The sequence below is a fragment of the Cricetulus griseus genome, chromosome 7, assembly GCF_003668045.3.
Source record: "Cricetulus griseus strain 17A/GY chromosome 7, alternate assembly CriGri-PICRH-1.0, whole genome shotgun sequence".
NCBI classification, from domain to species: Eukaryota; Metazoa; Chordata; class Mammalia; order Rodentia; family Cricetidae; genus Cricetulus; species Cricetulus griseus.
In genome coordinates, this window is record NC_048600.1 from 95541966 (window position 1) to 95560397 (window position 18432).

General features: G+C 40.4%; 1 protein-coding gene and 1 pseudogene across 1 annotated transcript; both read left to right on the top strand.

Annotated features, from left to right (window-relative positions):
* The first annotated feature begins 204 nt into the window (after nt 1-204).
* LOC100764122 (C-C motif chemokine 12-like) lies at nt 205-1507 on the top strand. Its single transcript, XM_027426498.2, has 3 exons — nt 205-280; nt 920-1037; nt 1402-1507. The coding sequence occupies exons 1-3, from the start codon at nt 205-207 to the stop codon at nt 1505-1507; spliced, it is 300 nt and encodes a 99-aa protein (XP_027282299.1).
* Nucleotides 1508-4937: 3430 nt separating this feature from the next.
* On the top strand, nt 4938-17816 carry LOC100774245 (annotated as a pseudogene).
* Nucleotides 17817-18432: the final 616 nt, after the last annotated feature.

Here is an 18432-nt window from a genome sequence, read left to right on the forward strand (position 1 = left end):
CTTCCTTCTGGCTGTGAGGAAATCACCCTGGGTATCGGATGCCTACTCAGCACAGCCCAGAGGATCTTACTTCATCTTTCCTTCAGTAGGATCCTAGAAAGTTCCCTGATCCTTATAAAAGGCAGACGGGCACATCAGAGGAGCAGAGACAGTGACACCAACTCCTGAGGCCTCCAGCTTTCATTCCGAAGCCTTTGACTCAACATGAAGTTCTCCACAGAGCTTCTGTGCCTGCTGCTCATAACTGCCACCATCAGCCCACAGGTGTTGGCTGCGCCAGGTGACACTTTTCCTTTTCCAATCTCTTAGCACATCTCAGAGTTGCTGTGGGGTCTGCAATTTTAAGATGGAGAGACTAGGACTACAGGAGAAGTTACAAAGAGCCATTGTGTCACAGAGCCAGAAGAAAGTGCTCAGACCTCAGAGGCCAGGCCCTGTGATGTGTCTCATGACACCAGCTCTGGGACGAAATGCTGCATGCAGCTACTACAGATACTGCCCTAACCTTGTTGGGAGAGGTGGCCCAGAATTGGTTCTGTATGTTAGAAGGACATCTCAAGCAATAGAGGAGTGACAGGAATTAAAGCTGGGGTCATGGTCCAGAGTGGCTTGCAGAACAGCAGCCACATGTGGATACTGGAGAGCCTTCTTAGCCTAAAAGTAGGTTGATTCTAAGCCCACAGCAGCAAGTAATGGACAGCAAGTTCTTAGAGTTTACTTTCCTGTGTTAAAAATTGATGAGATTTTTTTTCCATACACAGTCAATGGCTAGGACATATTCTATTAATATTCTGTAATTGGGCTCTAGATACAGAACTAGGGAGCCATGACTCTTAGGTACAACCCAGCCTTCTCCTTACCTTGTGAGAGCACCCTGCAATGTCTCCTAACTCTCCCTACTTTACAAAATTGTTTTCAGACTCGGTGTCCATACCAATCACCTGCTGTTACACGATGGCTTCTCAGAAGATCCCTCTGTGGAGGCTGAAGAGCTACAGGAGGATCACCAGCACTCAGTGTCCCTGGGAAGCTGTGATGTAAGTAGGCCATGCCCAGTACCCCATGCTAGTTTCCTATCTGAGGAGTAGGAGAGAGAGAGAGAGAGAAGTCTGGACTCATGACCATGAGTCAAACAAATAGAACATCTTACCCACCTGGTCCTTTCCTCACCTAGGAAAACTAAGCCCATTAGAGAATCCACAAATTCCCATCTGCATGGAGAGATTGTACCTAACTCATTCAGCCAGGAGATTAGAGAGATTTCTTACACTTTTCCCAATCTTCTCTCCTGACTCTCCATCTATGAATGAGTGGAAGAGGTCTGAGAACCAATGGGCAGGCCACATATGCCCTGAACAGAACCCTCAGAGGACTTTGCCTAACCATGCCTTCTCCCGACAGCTTCAGGACCATACTGGATAAGGAGATCTGTGCTGACCCCAAGAAGAAGTGGGTTGAGAACTACATAAAGCACTTGGATAAGAAGTCTCAAACTCAGCATCCTTGAGCCTTCTTGTCTAGGCGGAGAGGCCCAGGGAAATCTGTACATTCCCCTAACCTTCCCCACGGGCAGTGCAATGGTAATTTATTATAATGTCTAAAGAGAGATGCTTTTAATAACATAGACTTGAATGAATAATATTTAATGATATTTAAGTTATAGTTGGGCCAAATAAACAATGTAATTTACAAATTGTGTATTTGTTTCTATATGAACTCAGTTAAATTATTGGCAAAATGTGAGCATTCTCGCTTCCTCCTACCTGTGGGATTGTGAGATCCGCCCATGATGCATCAATATTATACAAGCTCTTGTCTTCTTAAGGAACCAGTGTCTCATTGAGTGGAGTGTGTGTTTCCTCGTGCTGTGTTCAGGGTTATTATATGGCTATGGCATTTTCAAAGAAAAATACATGTGTGTTTTAAAATGCATTACTCTAATTTGGGGTTATGTTAAGCTGAAAGCGAAAACCCAGCAGCAACAGGTAACAGGGTGTAGGACCACCCTGAATGAATATCTTTTGGCTAGGTTGAACTCTGCTGAGGTTCCAGAAAAATGCAACAGTACATGCCAGTCCCCTCTAGTCCTCAAGCCACAGTGCTCCCATTACCTGCCCTTATTCGTGAGCTTCTCTAAGCTCACCTCTTTCTTTTCTCTTCACACCTATCTTTTAAAAGTCCCCTTCATGACTTCATGCAGCATTCTAGAGACTTTACTCCATAGCCTGAGGGTGCTCCCATGTAATACATTCTGCAGCCCAGAGTAGTAACATGTTAAAAGCAAAGCCATCCCAAAAAGGGAAAATTAGATGTCTATGTCCCACATCTATCTGGGATTTTTTATGACGATGGGTCCGTGACACATCTGCTGTGGAAGGGCAGTGGGTACGATAGCCTGCAAACGCACAGTACTCTTCTGAGCTCACAGGAAAGAAGGGAAGGGACTGAGCCAGAAAAGGGAATCTAGCCAGCTACATGCCCCAAAGCTGGAAGAATTGGTGGTAGGTGTTAGAAATGAAATGTTGAAGCCTTATTGTGGGGACTGTTGAACTTCAGAGTAGCAAACCAATAAGAACTCAGTAAGTGACCTCAAACTGTAAAGACGGGGACACACTGAGAGGCAGTAAGAAAAGGAGCTTCAGATCTGATCACAGGATGCTATGAGGAAGGAATGGCTTAGGAGCAGCCACTGTAATAGTACAGGAAGACCTCAACAGTCTAAGCTGGGTGCTAGCAAGGATGAAATCAGAAACAAACCAACAGGCAGAGAGATGTTGTGTGGAATGTTGTAGAAGAGAAACAATGGACCCAAATATGAACTCATCTCTTATAGCCTCACACAGCAGGTATTTAAGGGGCTGGAAGTTCTTAGACTCAGAATTCATTTAGCTGTGTTGTAGTCTGAATGTGTGTGCTGTTTCAAGATTCATATTGGAATCTAATCTTAGCCACTTGTGTTGAGTGTACATACTTTATGAAGAGAGTAGGGTTATTCGCTTTTGAAGTCAAGCAGAAGGTCCAAACAACATAGTATGGCCACTGGTGGGACAACCTGGCCATATCACAACACATCAGAGAGCCAGAAAAGAAATATGCTATGTGCCAAAGGGGTCAGGCACATAGAACGACCTTGATGATTCGTCTCTATACCTTCAAACCACTCTTAGCATCAATCCATTCACAAGGGTGGAGCTCCCAACACCAAAGATTCCTTCAACCCCAATACCTAAAGGCTCTTCCACCATCTAACCACAACCATGCTAAAGGCCAGTCTTCCAGCATGTACCCACTGAGAAGAGTCACATACAAATCATAGCATTCATTGTGGTAAGGTTAAGAGGTGGGGCCTTCAGCAGATGATGGAATCAGGGGATGTCTGCTTTTGTAAGTGCTAATAAAAGAAGCTTGGGTGAATTGTTTGCCTTCTCCCCATGGGAGAACACACAGGAGGTTTGCAAAATCAATGCAGAACAAGCCAATGCCAGACACCAAGTCTGCTGACAAGTCCCCTGGTACCTTGATCTTAAGCATCAATGAATCCAGACTTTGAGTAAGCAATCTGTCTTCTTATAAGTCATTATGTCTAAGGTATTATGTTTTAGTAGTAGGAACAGACTGATACAATTGTTATGGGATGATGGGAAATGTCCATCCTAGGCTCATGTGCTTGAACACTCATTCCCTAGCCAGTGGCATATTTGAGGGAGATGGTACATCCTTTAGGGAAGGAAGAAAAACTCTAGAGGTTAGTGACATGGAGAAGGACATGGGAGGTTATAGCCCACCTTGCTTCCTGTCTGCTGCTAAAGCATATCTGTGCACAAGCTCCTAAGAATATAGACCAAGCTGTTCTTATCACAATGCTATCCAAATGATGGACTGTGTTCTCTGGAATTGTGAGCCAAAATAAATCCATACTCCTTAAGTGCTCCTGCCAGTAACATAGGGAGGTTTCAGAATGGGCAGGAGAGAGGGGAGAAAGAGAGTGGGGGAGAGAGCATCGGGTAAAGTGCTTGGTCCACTGTGAGGACCTGAGTTCAGATCCTCCAGCTCCTACATAAAGAACCAGCTATGGTAGCACCCATCTGTAGCTCCAGGGACAAGAAGAGAAACTAGTAGAGGTAAACTATGTCCTGCACTCCCAAGGCCAATTCCTAAGAGCTCATGAGCATCCATTTAAAAGCAAGAAATCCTCTTCCTGGCATTCTCTCCTTTCCCCTCATTTATTTATGTGTGGCATATGTATTTGTGTATGTCTGTGAGCAACATAAACTTAAATCGGGCAGAAGAATGAAAGAAAAACAGGAGTACAGGTAAATAATAGAGAAAAATCAATGAGACCAAAGTTGGTTCTTTGAAGAAAACAATAAAAGCAATAAACCTTCATCAAGGACAGCCACATGAAAAGAACAAAGGCCCAAAATACTACAGTCAGAAATGCAAGAAGGACTATCTCTTCTACTGCCCTAGACAAGACAGGATCTGGGAAAGTAAAAGATTATTAAGAACTCTTGGTCCAGAACTTGAATCATAGAAAAAGCTATTCAATTTCTGAAATACACACTCTGCTAAAACTTGAATAGAGAAAAAAGAATAATCAAGATATCTTTATCTATTACATAAATTGGATAAATAATAGTCTTCCAGCCCTGAGAGCACAACAATGCCCCAGCAGATTATACCAATGAATTCTATTGAGCACGGAAGCTGCAATGATGCCCATACTCGACAACTTGTTCTAAAACATAAAAGCAGAGGGAACACTTGAAAATTCACTCTCAGAAGCCAGGAAGATCCACATAGACAGAGACATGCTGTTCTTAGGTTACAAGAAAGAAGAATCAATATTGTCATCTGTTTCTTCTTCCCAATATCACAGAAAAGAAAAGCATGGACAAGGTGTACCTGAGTCCTCCTAGCCACCTAGTCCAGCTGAAATGGCCATTTCCAGATTCATGGAAGATACTCTGTCACTAAGCATGAGGTGCAGAAGTGATGAGGAAGACACCCAATGTCAACCTCTAACCACATATGAATCTACAGGTGAGCACAACCATCATGCATTAGCAAGGACTAAAGTAACACACACACACACACACACACACACACACACACACACACACACACACACACAGGTATACACACACATATGAGTAAGATCTCAAAACTTTTCACATCAATCAGAAGAAGGATGAGAGGTCATGTGATATTGTCAATAGACACTGAAAAGCATTTAACAAGAGTGCATAACCATCAGGGTTCTGAAACCAAAAATACTTCTCAATATACTTGGAACATAAAGAAACTTCTCCAACCTAATAAACATCTATAATGACCTGTAGTGGATTCCACACTCATGGTAAGGGTTGTTCTCTCAAGTTTGAGACGAGCAGAACAAGGACACTCCCTCTCACCACTGCAGTGCCAATTTAGTGGAAGCCTGGGCTGACTCATTAACCCAGAAAACAGAGAGACACATAGATGATAGAAGGAAGTTGAGCTACCTTTAAGAAAAACATGATTGACCTCTGCAGAGAACCAATGACAGATATAAAAACATGAACATGGAAGGATTTCAGAATTGACAAAGGATATGGATTGGTGGGTAAAGCCCTTGAAGCTCAAACATGAAACCCCAAGTTTAGATCCCACAGCTTGCACATGAGCAAAACCAAACAAACAAGCATGGTAACACCCACATGCAGTGCCAGTGCAGAGCTAGAAGACAATGGGGAGATTATGGAGTCTTGCTGGCTCACCACACTACCAAAAACAGCAAGACCCAGGCTTGGGGTGAGAGACTATGTCTAAAACAATCGAATAGGAAATGATGTATCCAACTTCAACCTCTAGCCTTCATATGGGTGTCTAACCACTGTCTCCCAACATCCATACACATACCCATAAATATCATGTGCACACACATATGAACACACACACACTTGCACACAAAGGTCACAGAGCACAAAAGCCAGTGTCTAAGATTCAATAGCCTTCCTGTATATCAGTAATGAACAGTTCAAACTCAAATTAATGATAATATATATTAATGATAATATATATAAATACATATATATTAATGATAAAACAACTACACAGGACTCAGTCTAATGAAAAATATACAATATTTATGAGAAAAACTACACACCTCTGTGAAAGGAGAACAAACTCAGCCAATGGGAAGATCTCTGTGTTCACAGGTGGGAGACTCAATACTGTCAGCCTCTGAGCTCTTCCCCAGATGACCTCTTCATTCAACACAATTTTAATCAAAATCCCACCTTGTTCTCTAATGTATATTGATACAGTGGTTCAATTCAGTGATACACAGACTGGCAGAATACACAGAGGAGTTAAAACAATGCTGGAAAATAAAGTCAAAGGACTCACATTACCTGACTTGCAGACTTATCACACAGCCACAATCATCAAGGTGTCGTGGGACTGATGATAAATAGAAAACAAATCAATGGGACAGAAATAGATTCACACAAATTACCTTTGAAAAGCAGCAGGGACAATTCAAGGAAGAAAGGTTAGTATTTTCATCAAATAGTACTGTAATCAATGTGAAAACTGTAAAAAAGAAATGAACTTAGATTCAGAGCTCTTTTTTTACCAAAAAATATATTAAATGAATCATAGATGTAATTCCATCTACTACTTAAAGGTCAAAATTACATAACTTCAAGAAGGTAAAGTTGGAGAAAATATTGTTGGAACAAAATACCCTGAGATAAATGCTACACAAGCACAAGGCATTGACAATGTCTCTGAAGGGCTAAAGGATTTGTTTTGCTCTAGTGTTTCAGAGCATAGACAATTCATCATGGTAACAGGCATGGATGGAGGATAATGAGGCTAGCCTAAACCTTGTGCTGACAGCCTGGAAGCAGAGAGTGAAGAAGAAATAAGACAGCTACAAAGCCTCAACATCAGTCCCCAGTCATGTACTTCTACCTGCTAGACTCAGTCTCCTAAGGTTTCTACAATCTTTCCAAACAAGGCCGTAGCAAAAGTTTGGCCCAAATAACCTAAAGAAAAGGCATGCCAGTGTTCTTTTGCTTTCTGTTTCTGTGATAAACACTGACCAAAAGCAATTTGTCTTATAGGTTAAAGTTTGAGAGAAGCCAAAGCAGGAACTCAAGGTAAGGACTGAAGCATAGATCATGGAAGAACACATTTTACTTGTTTTCTCACCTGGCTAGCTCAGCTACCTTTCTTATACAGCCCAGATCCACCTAGCTAGGGATGACACCAAGCACAGTGGGCTGGATCCTTCTACATCAATTAGCAATGAAGAAAATGCCAGACATGCCCACAGGCTAATCTGATGGATGAAATGTATTATTTGCCAAGTGTGTCAAGTTGACAACAAAAACTAGCTAGCTATTACATCCTTTGTCAACTTTGACATAATCTTTCCTTTCTTGTTTTCCCCAAGATTAAATGTTAAAGAGATAATATAAAACGTGGTATAGTTGTGTTAAAAAATTTCTAACAATACAACTTTAAAAGTTAAAGATCTGTGATCCATTTGGACTTAAGTTTTGTGCATGGCGATAGGCATAGATCTATCTGCAGTCTTCTACATGCCAGCATCCAGTTTTGTTGAAGTTACTTTCTTTATTCCATTGTATAACTTTAGCTTCTTTGTCAAAAATCAGGTGTTTGTAAGTGTGTGGGTTAATATCAGAATTTTCCACGCAATTCCATTGGTCTACCTGTCTATTTTTGTGGCAATACCAAGCTGTTTTCAGGTCTACAGCTCTATAATAGAGCTTGAAGTCAGGGATAGAGATGCCTTCAGAAGTTCCTTTATTGTACAGGTTTGTTTTCACTGACCTGGGTTTTCTTTGTTTTTGTTTTTCCATTTAAATTTGAAAATTATTCTTTCAATGTCTGTGAAGAATTGTGTTGGGATTTTGATGGGGATTGCATTGAATCTGTAGATTGTTTTTGTCAAGATTGCCATTTTTACTATGTTGAGACCTCAACATAAATCCAACCACACTGAACCTATTAGAAGAGAAAGAGTGGGAAACACCCTTGAAGGAAATGGTACAGGAGACCACTTCCTGAACATTACACAAGAAGCAGAGACACTGAGATCAACAATTAATAAATGGGACCTCCTGAAACTGAGAAGCTTCTGTAAGGCAAAGGACACAGTCAGCAAGACAAAACAGCAGCCTACAGAATGGGAAAAGTTATTCACCAACCCCACATCCAATAGAGGGCTGATCTCCAAAATTTACAAAGAACTCAAGAAGCTACTCTCCAAAACACCAAATGATCCAATTAAAAGGTGGAGTACAGAACTAAATAGACAATTCTCCATAGAGGAATCTAAAAAGGCTGAAAGACACATGATGGGGAATGTACTTCTGTGTATGTTTATCTTATTGAATGTTGAATAAAGCACTGTTTGGCCAATGAAGCAGCAAGTTAGGCGGGACTAGGATTGAGGAGGATTCTGGAAAATGTAGTGAAAAGATCCAGGCAGGAAGTGACATAGCAGGCCAACTCATATATAAGTAGGGACAAACAGGAAATCGTCCTTTTCTCTTGCTCTTTCTCTTCCTTCTGCTCTCTGCTCTGAAGTCGCCATGTGACCTCCAGGAAGACAGGACGCATTCTGCCAGCATCCACCATAAGATAAGTCTTATGATTATGGTTTATAATTAAGACTGAGCTAGCATATAAGGAATCCTAGTGACCAGCAGCATTTGTAAACTAATGTAAGACTCTGTGTGTTATTCTGGGCGCTCGCGTGGTGGTGGAACTTGGGTGGCCAGAGTAAAGACTTATTGTTACAGATACATAAGAAAGTGTTCAACATCATTAGCCATCAGGGAAATGCAAATCAAAATAAATCTGAGATATCATCTTACTCCTGTTAGGATGGCTAAAGTCAAAAACACCAATGACAGTTTGTGCTGGAGAGGTATTAGAGAAAGGGGAACACTCCTCCACTGCTGGTGGGAGTGCCAACTCCTGTAGCCGCTTTGGAAATCAGTATGGTGATTCCTCAGGAAAATGGGAATCAGTCTACCAAAAGATCCAGCAACTCCACTCTTAGATATATACCCCAAAGAAGCACATCCATTCAACAAGGACATCTGTTCAACTATGTTCATAGCAGCATTATTTGTATTAGCTAGAACCTGGAAGCAACCTAGATGCCCCTCAACTGAAGAGTGGATAGAGAAAATGTGGTACATTTACACAGTGGAGTACTACTCATTGAAAAAAAGAAACAATGGAATTTTGAAATTTACAGGTAAATGGATGGAACTAAAAGAAACCATTCTGAGCAAGGTAACCCAGTCACAAGAAGACAAACAGAGTATGTACTCACTCATATATGGATTTTAGACATAGAGGAAAGGATTACCAGCCAACAATCCACACTGCCAGAAAAGCTAGGAAACAAGGAGGACTCTAAGGGAGATACATGGTCCCCTGGAGAAGGGGAAAAAGACAAGATCTCCTGAGCAAATTGGGAGCATGAGGAGAGGGAAGAGGGAGCAAGTAGAATGAGAAGGGGACAAGAGGAGGTTTGAGGAGGACATGAGGGAGCAGGAACTTTGAGTTGGGGGAAGAATAGAGGAGAGCAAAATAAGAGATACCATAATACAGGGAGCTGTTATAGGTTTTAAAAGAAATCAGGTGCTAGGGAAATGTCTGTAGATCTACAACAATAACACCAACTAACAATCTAAGCAACAGAGGAGAGGCTACCTTAAATGCCCTCCCCTGATAATAGATTGATGAGTAACTTATATGCCATCCTATAGCCTTCACCCAGCAGCTGGTTGAAGTGGAAGAAGACACCCACAGCTAAAACCTGAACTGAACTAGAATCCAGTTACAGAGAAGTAGGAGTGATGAGCCAAGGGGTCAAGACCAGGATGGTGAAACCCACAGAAACAGCTGACCTGAACAAGGGGGAACGCTTGGATCTCAGACTGATAGCTTGGAAACCAGCATGGGACTGATCCAGAACCCATGAATGCAGGTGTCAGTGAGGAGACCTCAGAAATCTATGGGGCCTTTTGTAGTATATCAGTACTTATTCTTAGCATAGAAATAGATTTTGGGAGCCCAGTACACATAGAGGGATATTCCCTGAGCCTAGACACAATGGGGTGGGCCTAGGCCCTATCCCAAAGGATATGACAGACTCTGATGACCCCTATGGAAGGCCTCACCCTCCCAGGGATCACAAAGTGTATGAGATAGGTAGGGTGTTAGTTACGGGGGGGGGGAGGTAGTGGGAGGGAGGAGGGATGGCAAAGGGAACTGGGATTGACATGTAAAATAATCTTGTTTCTAATTTAAATAAAAATGGAGAGAAAGAAAAAAAGTTAAAGATCTCTTAACCATCAGCTAATTTAAAATCCAAACTAAGCTATCTATTTTCTTGTTCCAAGAGGAAAGAATAGTTGCACAGTTAAAAATCAAATCAAGGTAAACAATATACAACAGTCTAAATATGTTAGTATCTTACATCAGGGACTCATTCATGATCTTCTGTGCTCCTGAGGATGTGGGCAGCTCCACTTCTCCAACTCTGCTTTCTGCAGCATACACAGAATGTCTAGTAGGCACAGGTTAGCTCCATTATACACCCACTGCTAACTTAGGTGGTCATTCCACAGTCCTGGAATCTCTAATATTTTGGCATCTACACTGACATAGAAAACAGTTGTCTCTCTCTGGGCTTGTCAGCATATGGTACTAAGCCTCCAGTTCTTTCCACAGCCCCTTCATGCCTAGGGTATCCAGGAGACTCCAACGCTGTCACGCAGTGCCAAGCTTCAGCTGCTCTCCATGGCTCATACTTTCATGCCCCAACATTGATTTCTTGGATGGATGTGGATGAATTCTGTCTAGTCTTGGGCATCCCTTGATATAGTTTATGGTCCACTAGTCTAATCTGGATTGGTTATTAAAATGATATTTGTTTGGGTGTCCTTTATATTTTAACACATTCTGCTTATGTTTTTTTCAGACTATTGAGTTTGCTCATTTGTCAGCATTCAACTGTCTTCACTGCCACTCTTCAGTCAGTGCAAAAACAAAAACAGAAACAAAATCCCAGGACTCTCACCACAAAGGGAACAAGAGATAGTTTAGCCTGGAGATAAACAAAAACAGAAACAAAAGCCCATGACTCTCACCACAAAGAGAACAAGAGATAGTTTAGCCTGGAAATAAATATGAGTGATCATGGCCCAGGCATACTGATTTCTGTCACTTCACAGTCCATTTTCCAATTTGGTAACAGTTGATGAAGTTTTTATAGCAGCAGATCAGAGAAACACATAAATAAAGACACTTCTTAAATTCATGGACAGAAACATCAAGTAAATGGTGACAGCAATCCATTCTGCTATGGATCTCAAAGGCTGTTTTGTGGTATTCATTGCTTTTTGGCTGGTGGGAAACAAAGTTCTGGTGAGTTAATACATTCCAAAAGGTTTCGATCTGTCAGCCACAGCATATCAGGTCTCACAAAGACATAGGGAAGCAATAGGTATTTAGGATACTAAAGCTTATTCTAGGTGAATCGTAAATAGACTCCAGACTTGCAGCATTCCAACATCACCACAATCATTAAGTCTAACCAGTTAACCAGACATACAGAGGGCTTAAGCTGATGGTGCAATATCTAACTCAAGAAAAAGAAACAGTGTTTCAAAACTGCTGTTTAGCATTCCAGATGATCTTATGATTAATTATGTTAACTCAATTTTGAAAGCACTGATAATTTTTTTAATCCTAGCAAAGAACCCTGTCTTATTTTTTAGTCTTGTGCAATAGAACAAACGATCATGGTAGGATTTTGCTTTTCTACTTTGTTTTGTTTTTATTTATGAAACAAAGTCAATTTGTCCCTGAAATCTCTAAAAATGACTGAATAATAAAATATGTAGCCAATTTGCCACATTACTGTTTTTGGAATGCCTATCTAAAATATATACTGGTCTGTGTGCACTCATATAGACCTATGACACCAGTTCCAGTTTATAGAGTGCACCTTAAATCCAACCACAAAGTATTTTGCTGTCCCTATAGCATTCATGCCTCTGTTGTGCCAAGAGGCATGTCCTGCCAGGCCAGCATTACTACAGCTCTCAGAGATTGATGGTTACTTTTCTCCTCCAGTACCATACTTAGCATCTTTCAGCACTATGGAAACTAACTAGTGGGGATGAAAATCCCATGTCACTACTAGTGTGATTTATCCATGTTCTATGACTCAAGTATGTGGTGTCTTCAGCAACAGGGTTTCACTGAAATGTTCTAACTAAGAGCAATGGTCATAGCCTGTAATGTTTTGGGGCTTATAGGATTCCCCTGGCCAACAACTCCAAAACAAGTAACCCCCTACCGCACTGGGTTTATTTTATTTATCAGCTTGTGGTGACTAGTAGGGGCATAGTCCCTGTGTTATAGCATGGCTGCATTTAAACTTTTTTCTATATGTATAAGCATGTATTTTAGGAATATTCTACAGTAGTATGTTTCCATATGACTTTTTCAAATTCTTTAGTGTTATTTACCCTTTTCTCAATTCTCTAGCTTGCCCTCCCATTCACCCACTCCATTTGACCATTTCTGTTCCATTATTCCCTTTTCCCTTTTATATAACTTGATTCTATAGCTCTTATGTATGGTCCCTTCCTCGTTTCTGGACACCTATGTGTATTCCAAATGAAACAGAATATATCTAAAGATTCAAAACTGAATTCCACATATGAGAGGCAGAATGATATTTTGGTCTGGGTTACCTCACTCAAGATGATTGTTTCCAGCTCCATTTATTTGCCTAATAATTTCATAGTTTTCCTTTTTTCAACAGTTGAATAACAGACCATTATGCAAATATGCCACATTTTCATTAACCATAAGTCAGTTGGTGAACAATTAAGTTGTTTTCAATTCCTTAATATTGTAAATAGAGCAGCAATGAAATTAGATGTCCAAGTATCTCTATAGTAGGAATCAGAGTCCTTTGGGTAGATGCCCCTTAAGTATAGTTGGCATGGTTGGTATACGGTGGTATAGTTGTAGATCAGTTTCCAGGCTTTGGAAGAACCTCCACACTGATTTCCACAGTGGCTGCACCAGCTTGTATTCCCACCAGCAGTGAATAATATTCCCCTTTCCTCATATGCACTCCAGCACTTGTTAGTGGATTTTTGTTTGTTAGTGGATTCTTGTTTGTTTGTTGTCTTAACCATTCTTCTTGGGATCAGTCATTTGCATTTATCTTTTGAGAACTGTCTGTTTAGTTCCTTTGCCTATCTTTTAACTGGGCTGTCTTCCTAATGTTTAATTTTTTTACATCTTTTTACATTCTGTATACTAACCCCCCTTCAGATGTAAATATTTTTCCCATTCTATACATTACTGCTTCACTTCAATGATTACGCTCTTTGTTCTATAGAAGCTTTTTAGTTTCATGTTGTCCCTTTTGTCAATTCTTGGTCTTAATGTCTATGCTTCCACTACTGTTAAGAAAGTCTTTTCCTGTGTATATGAGTTCAAAATATCTTTCTCCTGATTATATATAAACTCTAAAATTGACAGAGACAGTTCACTACCTGGACAGTCACCCAAAGTTCCTCTGTAACTTTGGGGCATCCATCTTCAGCCCATAGGCCACAGCGTGTCTGGCACACTTCTCCATTTCATCAAGAACCCTTCAGGACTGGTCATCTTGTTTTGTAAGTTCAGCAGTCACTTTCTTGTCAATCCTGCATGTCCAGTTTATACAGCAACAAACAGTCCAGGCTAGAGCAGTTTCTTGCCCAAATGGCTATTCTTGCCATGTTGAAGGCAAACTCCATGAGTTTTTTCGATGCCCATCCTCCTTTCTGACCTAATTGGTGTGCCAGAAGCAGTTGTGTCTCACTGTCAAGAAAACCCTAAAACATTTAAATGCCATATATTCTGTAGGTTTTTGAAAGGTTTGAAGAGTATCTATTCATCTCAAATACATCTCTGTATATCTAGAAAACCTAACTGTTGGTTGTGACTATTATGGATGACCATATAATCTGTATTTAATTATGCATATCACAAAATTGACCTTAAATTTGTATCAATAAATGAAAATCAATACCATTGTAAAGTAAAACAAAAAATATCTTTCTCCTTTATCAGTTTCAGAAGACCTTGGAGTTACATACAGGTTGAGAGATAATGATCTAGCTTGATTCTTCTACATGTAGCTATAGTTTGATCAGCACCATTTATTGAAGATGCCATCTTTATTCCAGTTCATTTATGGCCGCTTAGTCAAAAATATGTAGTAGGTGGCTGCATATATGTGGGCTTATATCTTTATCTTCATCTATACATCAGGCAATATGTCTAGTCTTATGCTATAGCTATTAAGATGATAAACTCTTAGACGCATTTGATACTGAAGGTGATAAACACATTGGTTCAAATTTTTACCTGGAACATGTGCCAACTTGTAGCACAAATCTAATTGCCCTTACTAATAAAAACCCAGAGTCTGATATAGAGGTTAATGCTGAAAGATCACAGTAGTAGAGCAGCCAGCCACTAGAGAGACCTTTTATCTCTACTGAATATTGAGGCCTCAGATCAAAAAGGTGATCCTGTCTCTACAAACCCACAGACTGAATGCATCCTGAGTCTATGAAACCTCAGACTGAATCGCCAAGCTTCTGTCTCCTCCTGCCTTATATTTCTTTCTCCATCCAGCCATATCATTCCTGTCTCCACCTCCCTAGTGCTGGGATTAAAAGCATGTGATCCCAAGTGCTGGGATCAAAGGTGTGAGCTCTGCTTCTTTTTAAGACTGATTGAACATTGTGTAGGCCAGGGTGGCCCTGAACACACAGAAATCTGTCCATGTCTGTCTGTCTCCCAAGTACTGCTATAAAAGGTGTGTGCCCCCCTACCTGGACTCTATAGCTTACTAACTTATCCATACTCTAATCTCCAGACAAGCTTTACTTGTTACAGCACAAACAGGATAACACCACATTTCACAATTTTTCCAAAATAAAAAGGAGGCTATAACTAATATAAGGACTATATACAATAAGTTCAATAACTATATACAATATATGCAGTCAATAACTATATTAACAATATTTAATTTGTTAGCATTTGACAAATTCAAAGAAAATATTCTATTATCTATCCTACCTTGGTGAATCCAAATGTGGTACCTAATTCATATCTTACCTTGCATTTCCAGGTTTCTATATTTCCCCCTTTTCTTTTTACAAGATCCCCGAATCTAATCTCCTTTGTTCAGCTTTTTTATTGACCTTTACGAATAACAGCTTGTACCCAAACCCCTTTAAATGATAATAAATATCCATGGACCATCTTTAAGGAATGTTGGCATAGTTGGCATAGTTCTCTAGGCTACTTCTTGCTGACTGGGAGCACTGATAAACTCTTGGGGACTCTGACAAAATTCAGGATTATGGCCAAGTCCTGAATGGAGAATTCTGTGAGGCTGGATCATCTCGGCCACCAGCCTTGAAGCCATTCTGGATATAGAACTCAGAGGAAACTGCAACAGAGATGCTCCGAAACATTGGATCAGCTGGGCCATCTGTTCCCATTGGAGATTTTTCAGGGGTCTTTCTCAATCAAACCTGATTTTTCTTAACCCAGAATGAATCCATAGCCTCTTATTTCCTGTGGAAACCAAAGCATAACCTCTTTTCCAAAGTAACATACTTTTTGACTTAAATTTTGAAGTCAAGGCATTTTCAAAATATATACGTTGAATTAATCCAACATTTATAATCAAATGTCTCTTAGCAGCTGTTGTTCCTTCCTCAGCTGTCAAACAATTCAAAGACAAGACAATAACATACAGTTTCTAGACTCTCTGTGTATTTTCCAACTTTACATGGCTTTTTATATTAATTTACTCTCTTTTAAAGAACTTTATGTTATTATTTTAAAACTATACATTTATTTTTATGACTTCCTATACCTTCTATTTACTCCCCCAAGCCTATGTATGTTTTGAAACACACTGTAAACCCTATTTAGAGGTTTGTTTAGTTTTGGTTTTTTTTTTTTTCTGAATCTGTCTTTACTGCATATCCCTATCTATTTCTGACCACATGAGACTTTAAACTGCTAAATGACATAGCTGGGACCTCCACTTTTGCTCTGTGACTGTTCTCTCCTGCCTGGTTCCCCAAGAGACCAGCTTCGAGGCAGAGGCATTGCAAGAGCAATGTTCACCTCCACAACTCTGGGGAGCTTCTGGATCTATGCTGTCTTTGAGCAGCATGCCACCTGCTGCTCTTAAACCCCATTTAAGTGTTTGGCAGCAGGGCCCCTCAAAAGAGCCTTGTGGTTTTTCCTGTTAGCACTGAGTCAGGAAGCTGTCTCTTAAAGTTGCCATGCCTCTGCTTGCCACTAGCAAACAGAGCCTACCCAAGAAAAAGCAGTTATCAAGAAGCTCGGTTTTAACTCCATTTTTCTGTGTTTACAATCCTTTTTAAAGCCTTTTCAGGCTTTATGGGGAAATTCTTGCCGCACGTTTGGGCACCATAGGTAGTGCAATCCTAATTAGGCTTACTAATAAAAACCCAGACTCAGATATAGGGGTTAATGTTGAAAGGTCAGAGAAGCAGAGAAGCCAGACACTAGAGAGACCTTCTACCTCTACTGAATCCTCAGATCAAAAGGGTGATCCCGTCTCTATGAATCCTCACACTGAGTGCTTCCTGTCTCTACAAAACTTCAGACTGAATCACCACTTTGGTGGCTGTGTGGGGTATTTGGGGAATCCCTTCTAGAGCTCTGGGGAGGCAGCACCACAGGTGACCATTTGAAGATCTGTCCCTAGGGTTATACCTGCTGTTCTCAAGAGATGGAAGAGAAGTATAGCCTGCAAAGTAAATATGATTTCAGAAGTGTCGTCAGTGAGGAGTGCAATCATTTACAAGCCATCTTCACATCCTGTTACAAGAAGTTTGATGAATTCTTCAAAGAACTACTTGAAAATTCAGAGAATTCCATGCATGATATGTTTTGTGAAGATAAATGGCCACTTATATATGCAAAATTCAGAGCTATTTAAAGATCTCTTCATGGGATTGAAGCACTACTATGTGGCAGAAACCTGGATAAAATGATAAGTGACTTCTGGGCCCACCTTCTGGAGCACAACTTCTACCTGGTGAACTCCCAGAACCATTTTACAGATGAATACCTGGAATGTGTGAGCAAATATACAGAGCAGCTGAGGCCCTTTGGAGATGTCCCTCGGAAATTGAAGCTCCAGGTTACATGCGCATTTGTTGCAGCCTGGACTTTTGCTCAAGACTTAGCAGTTGCAAGGGATGTGGTGAGCAAAATCACTGTGGTGAACCCCACAGCCCAGGGCAAGCAAGCACTGGTGAAGATTATCTACTGCTCCTACTGGTCCTACAGGACCTGGTGACTGTGAAACCCTGTTATAACTACTCCTCAACCATCATGAGAAGCTGTTTGGCCAACCAAGAAGACCCAGAATTTGAATGGAACACTTTTGTAGATGCTATGCTAATGGTGGCAAAGAGGCTGGAGGGCCCTTTCAACATTGAGTCGGATATGGATTCCCATCTATATGAAGATTTCTGATGCTATCATGAACATTTAGGATAATAGTGTACAAGGGTTTCAGATGTGTTCCAAAGCCATGGGCCCCTGAAGCCTCCCCCAGATGGATGAATTTCTCATCCATCTCTGAAAGTGTCTTCAGTGCTCAATTCAGACCTTATCATCCAGAGCTTCTGTTGGAGCTGTGATCTGCAGAAATGCTGGGTGATATCCTTCTTCATTGACAATGACAAGTGAGTACCCCCAAAGAACAGCTCAAAATTCAAACAACATTCCAGATTCTCAGGTTCTATATTCCTTAAATTATTTTTTTGGCTAAAGTATTTGGAATTTTCTTTAGTACTTTCTAAATGACAAATAGTGGTAATCATGGCTGTAGTGAAGGTTCAAATGAAGAAAGTGTGTCCTTATTTCATCATGCTTTTGTTATGTCTGTTTGCCTACTCAAACTTTAAGCCTTACTTGAAACAAGTCTTCATTTCGGGAAAAGGTTCTGTAAACACAGTTGGATTAAGGAGCATGATGATTCATGACATGCTAAAGAGCTTTGACAACCCACACTTCTTTAGGTCATGATGTTTACTCAGTTATTTCAACTTTAGATCTATATATATATATATATATATATATATATATATATATATCATGTGTTGCATCTAAATGTTGTGTCTCAATGACAGAGATTAAAAATAGAAAAATCATTAAAAAATTAGCCATTAGTTCATGGTGGATAATATATTGGATATAATCCTGGATTTCTCCCTGAGTGGCTGTACCAACTATTTCTCTCATTTGAAGATATTC

Coding starts and splice junctions, on each gene's coding strand:
- LOC100764122 (XM_027426498.2), top strand. CDS start 205: ATGAAGTTCTCCACAGAGCTTCTGTGCCTGCTGCTCATAACTGCCACC. Junction 281..919: donor ACAGGTGTTGGCTGCGCCAG/GTGACACTTTTC, acceptor AATTGTTTTCAG/ACTCGGTGTCCATACCAATC. Junction 1,038..1,401: donor TGTCCCTGGGAAGCTGTGAT/GTAAGTAGGCCA, acceptor TTCTCCCGACAG/CTTCAGGACCATACTGGATA.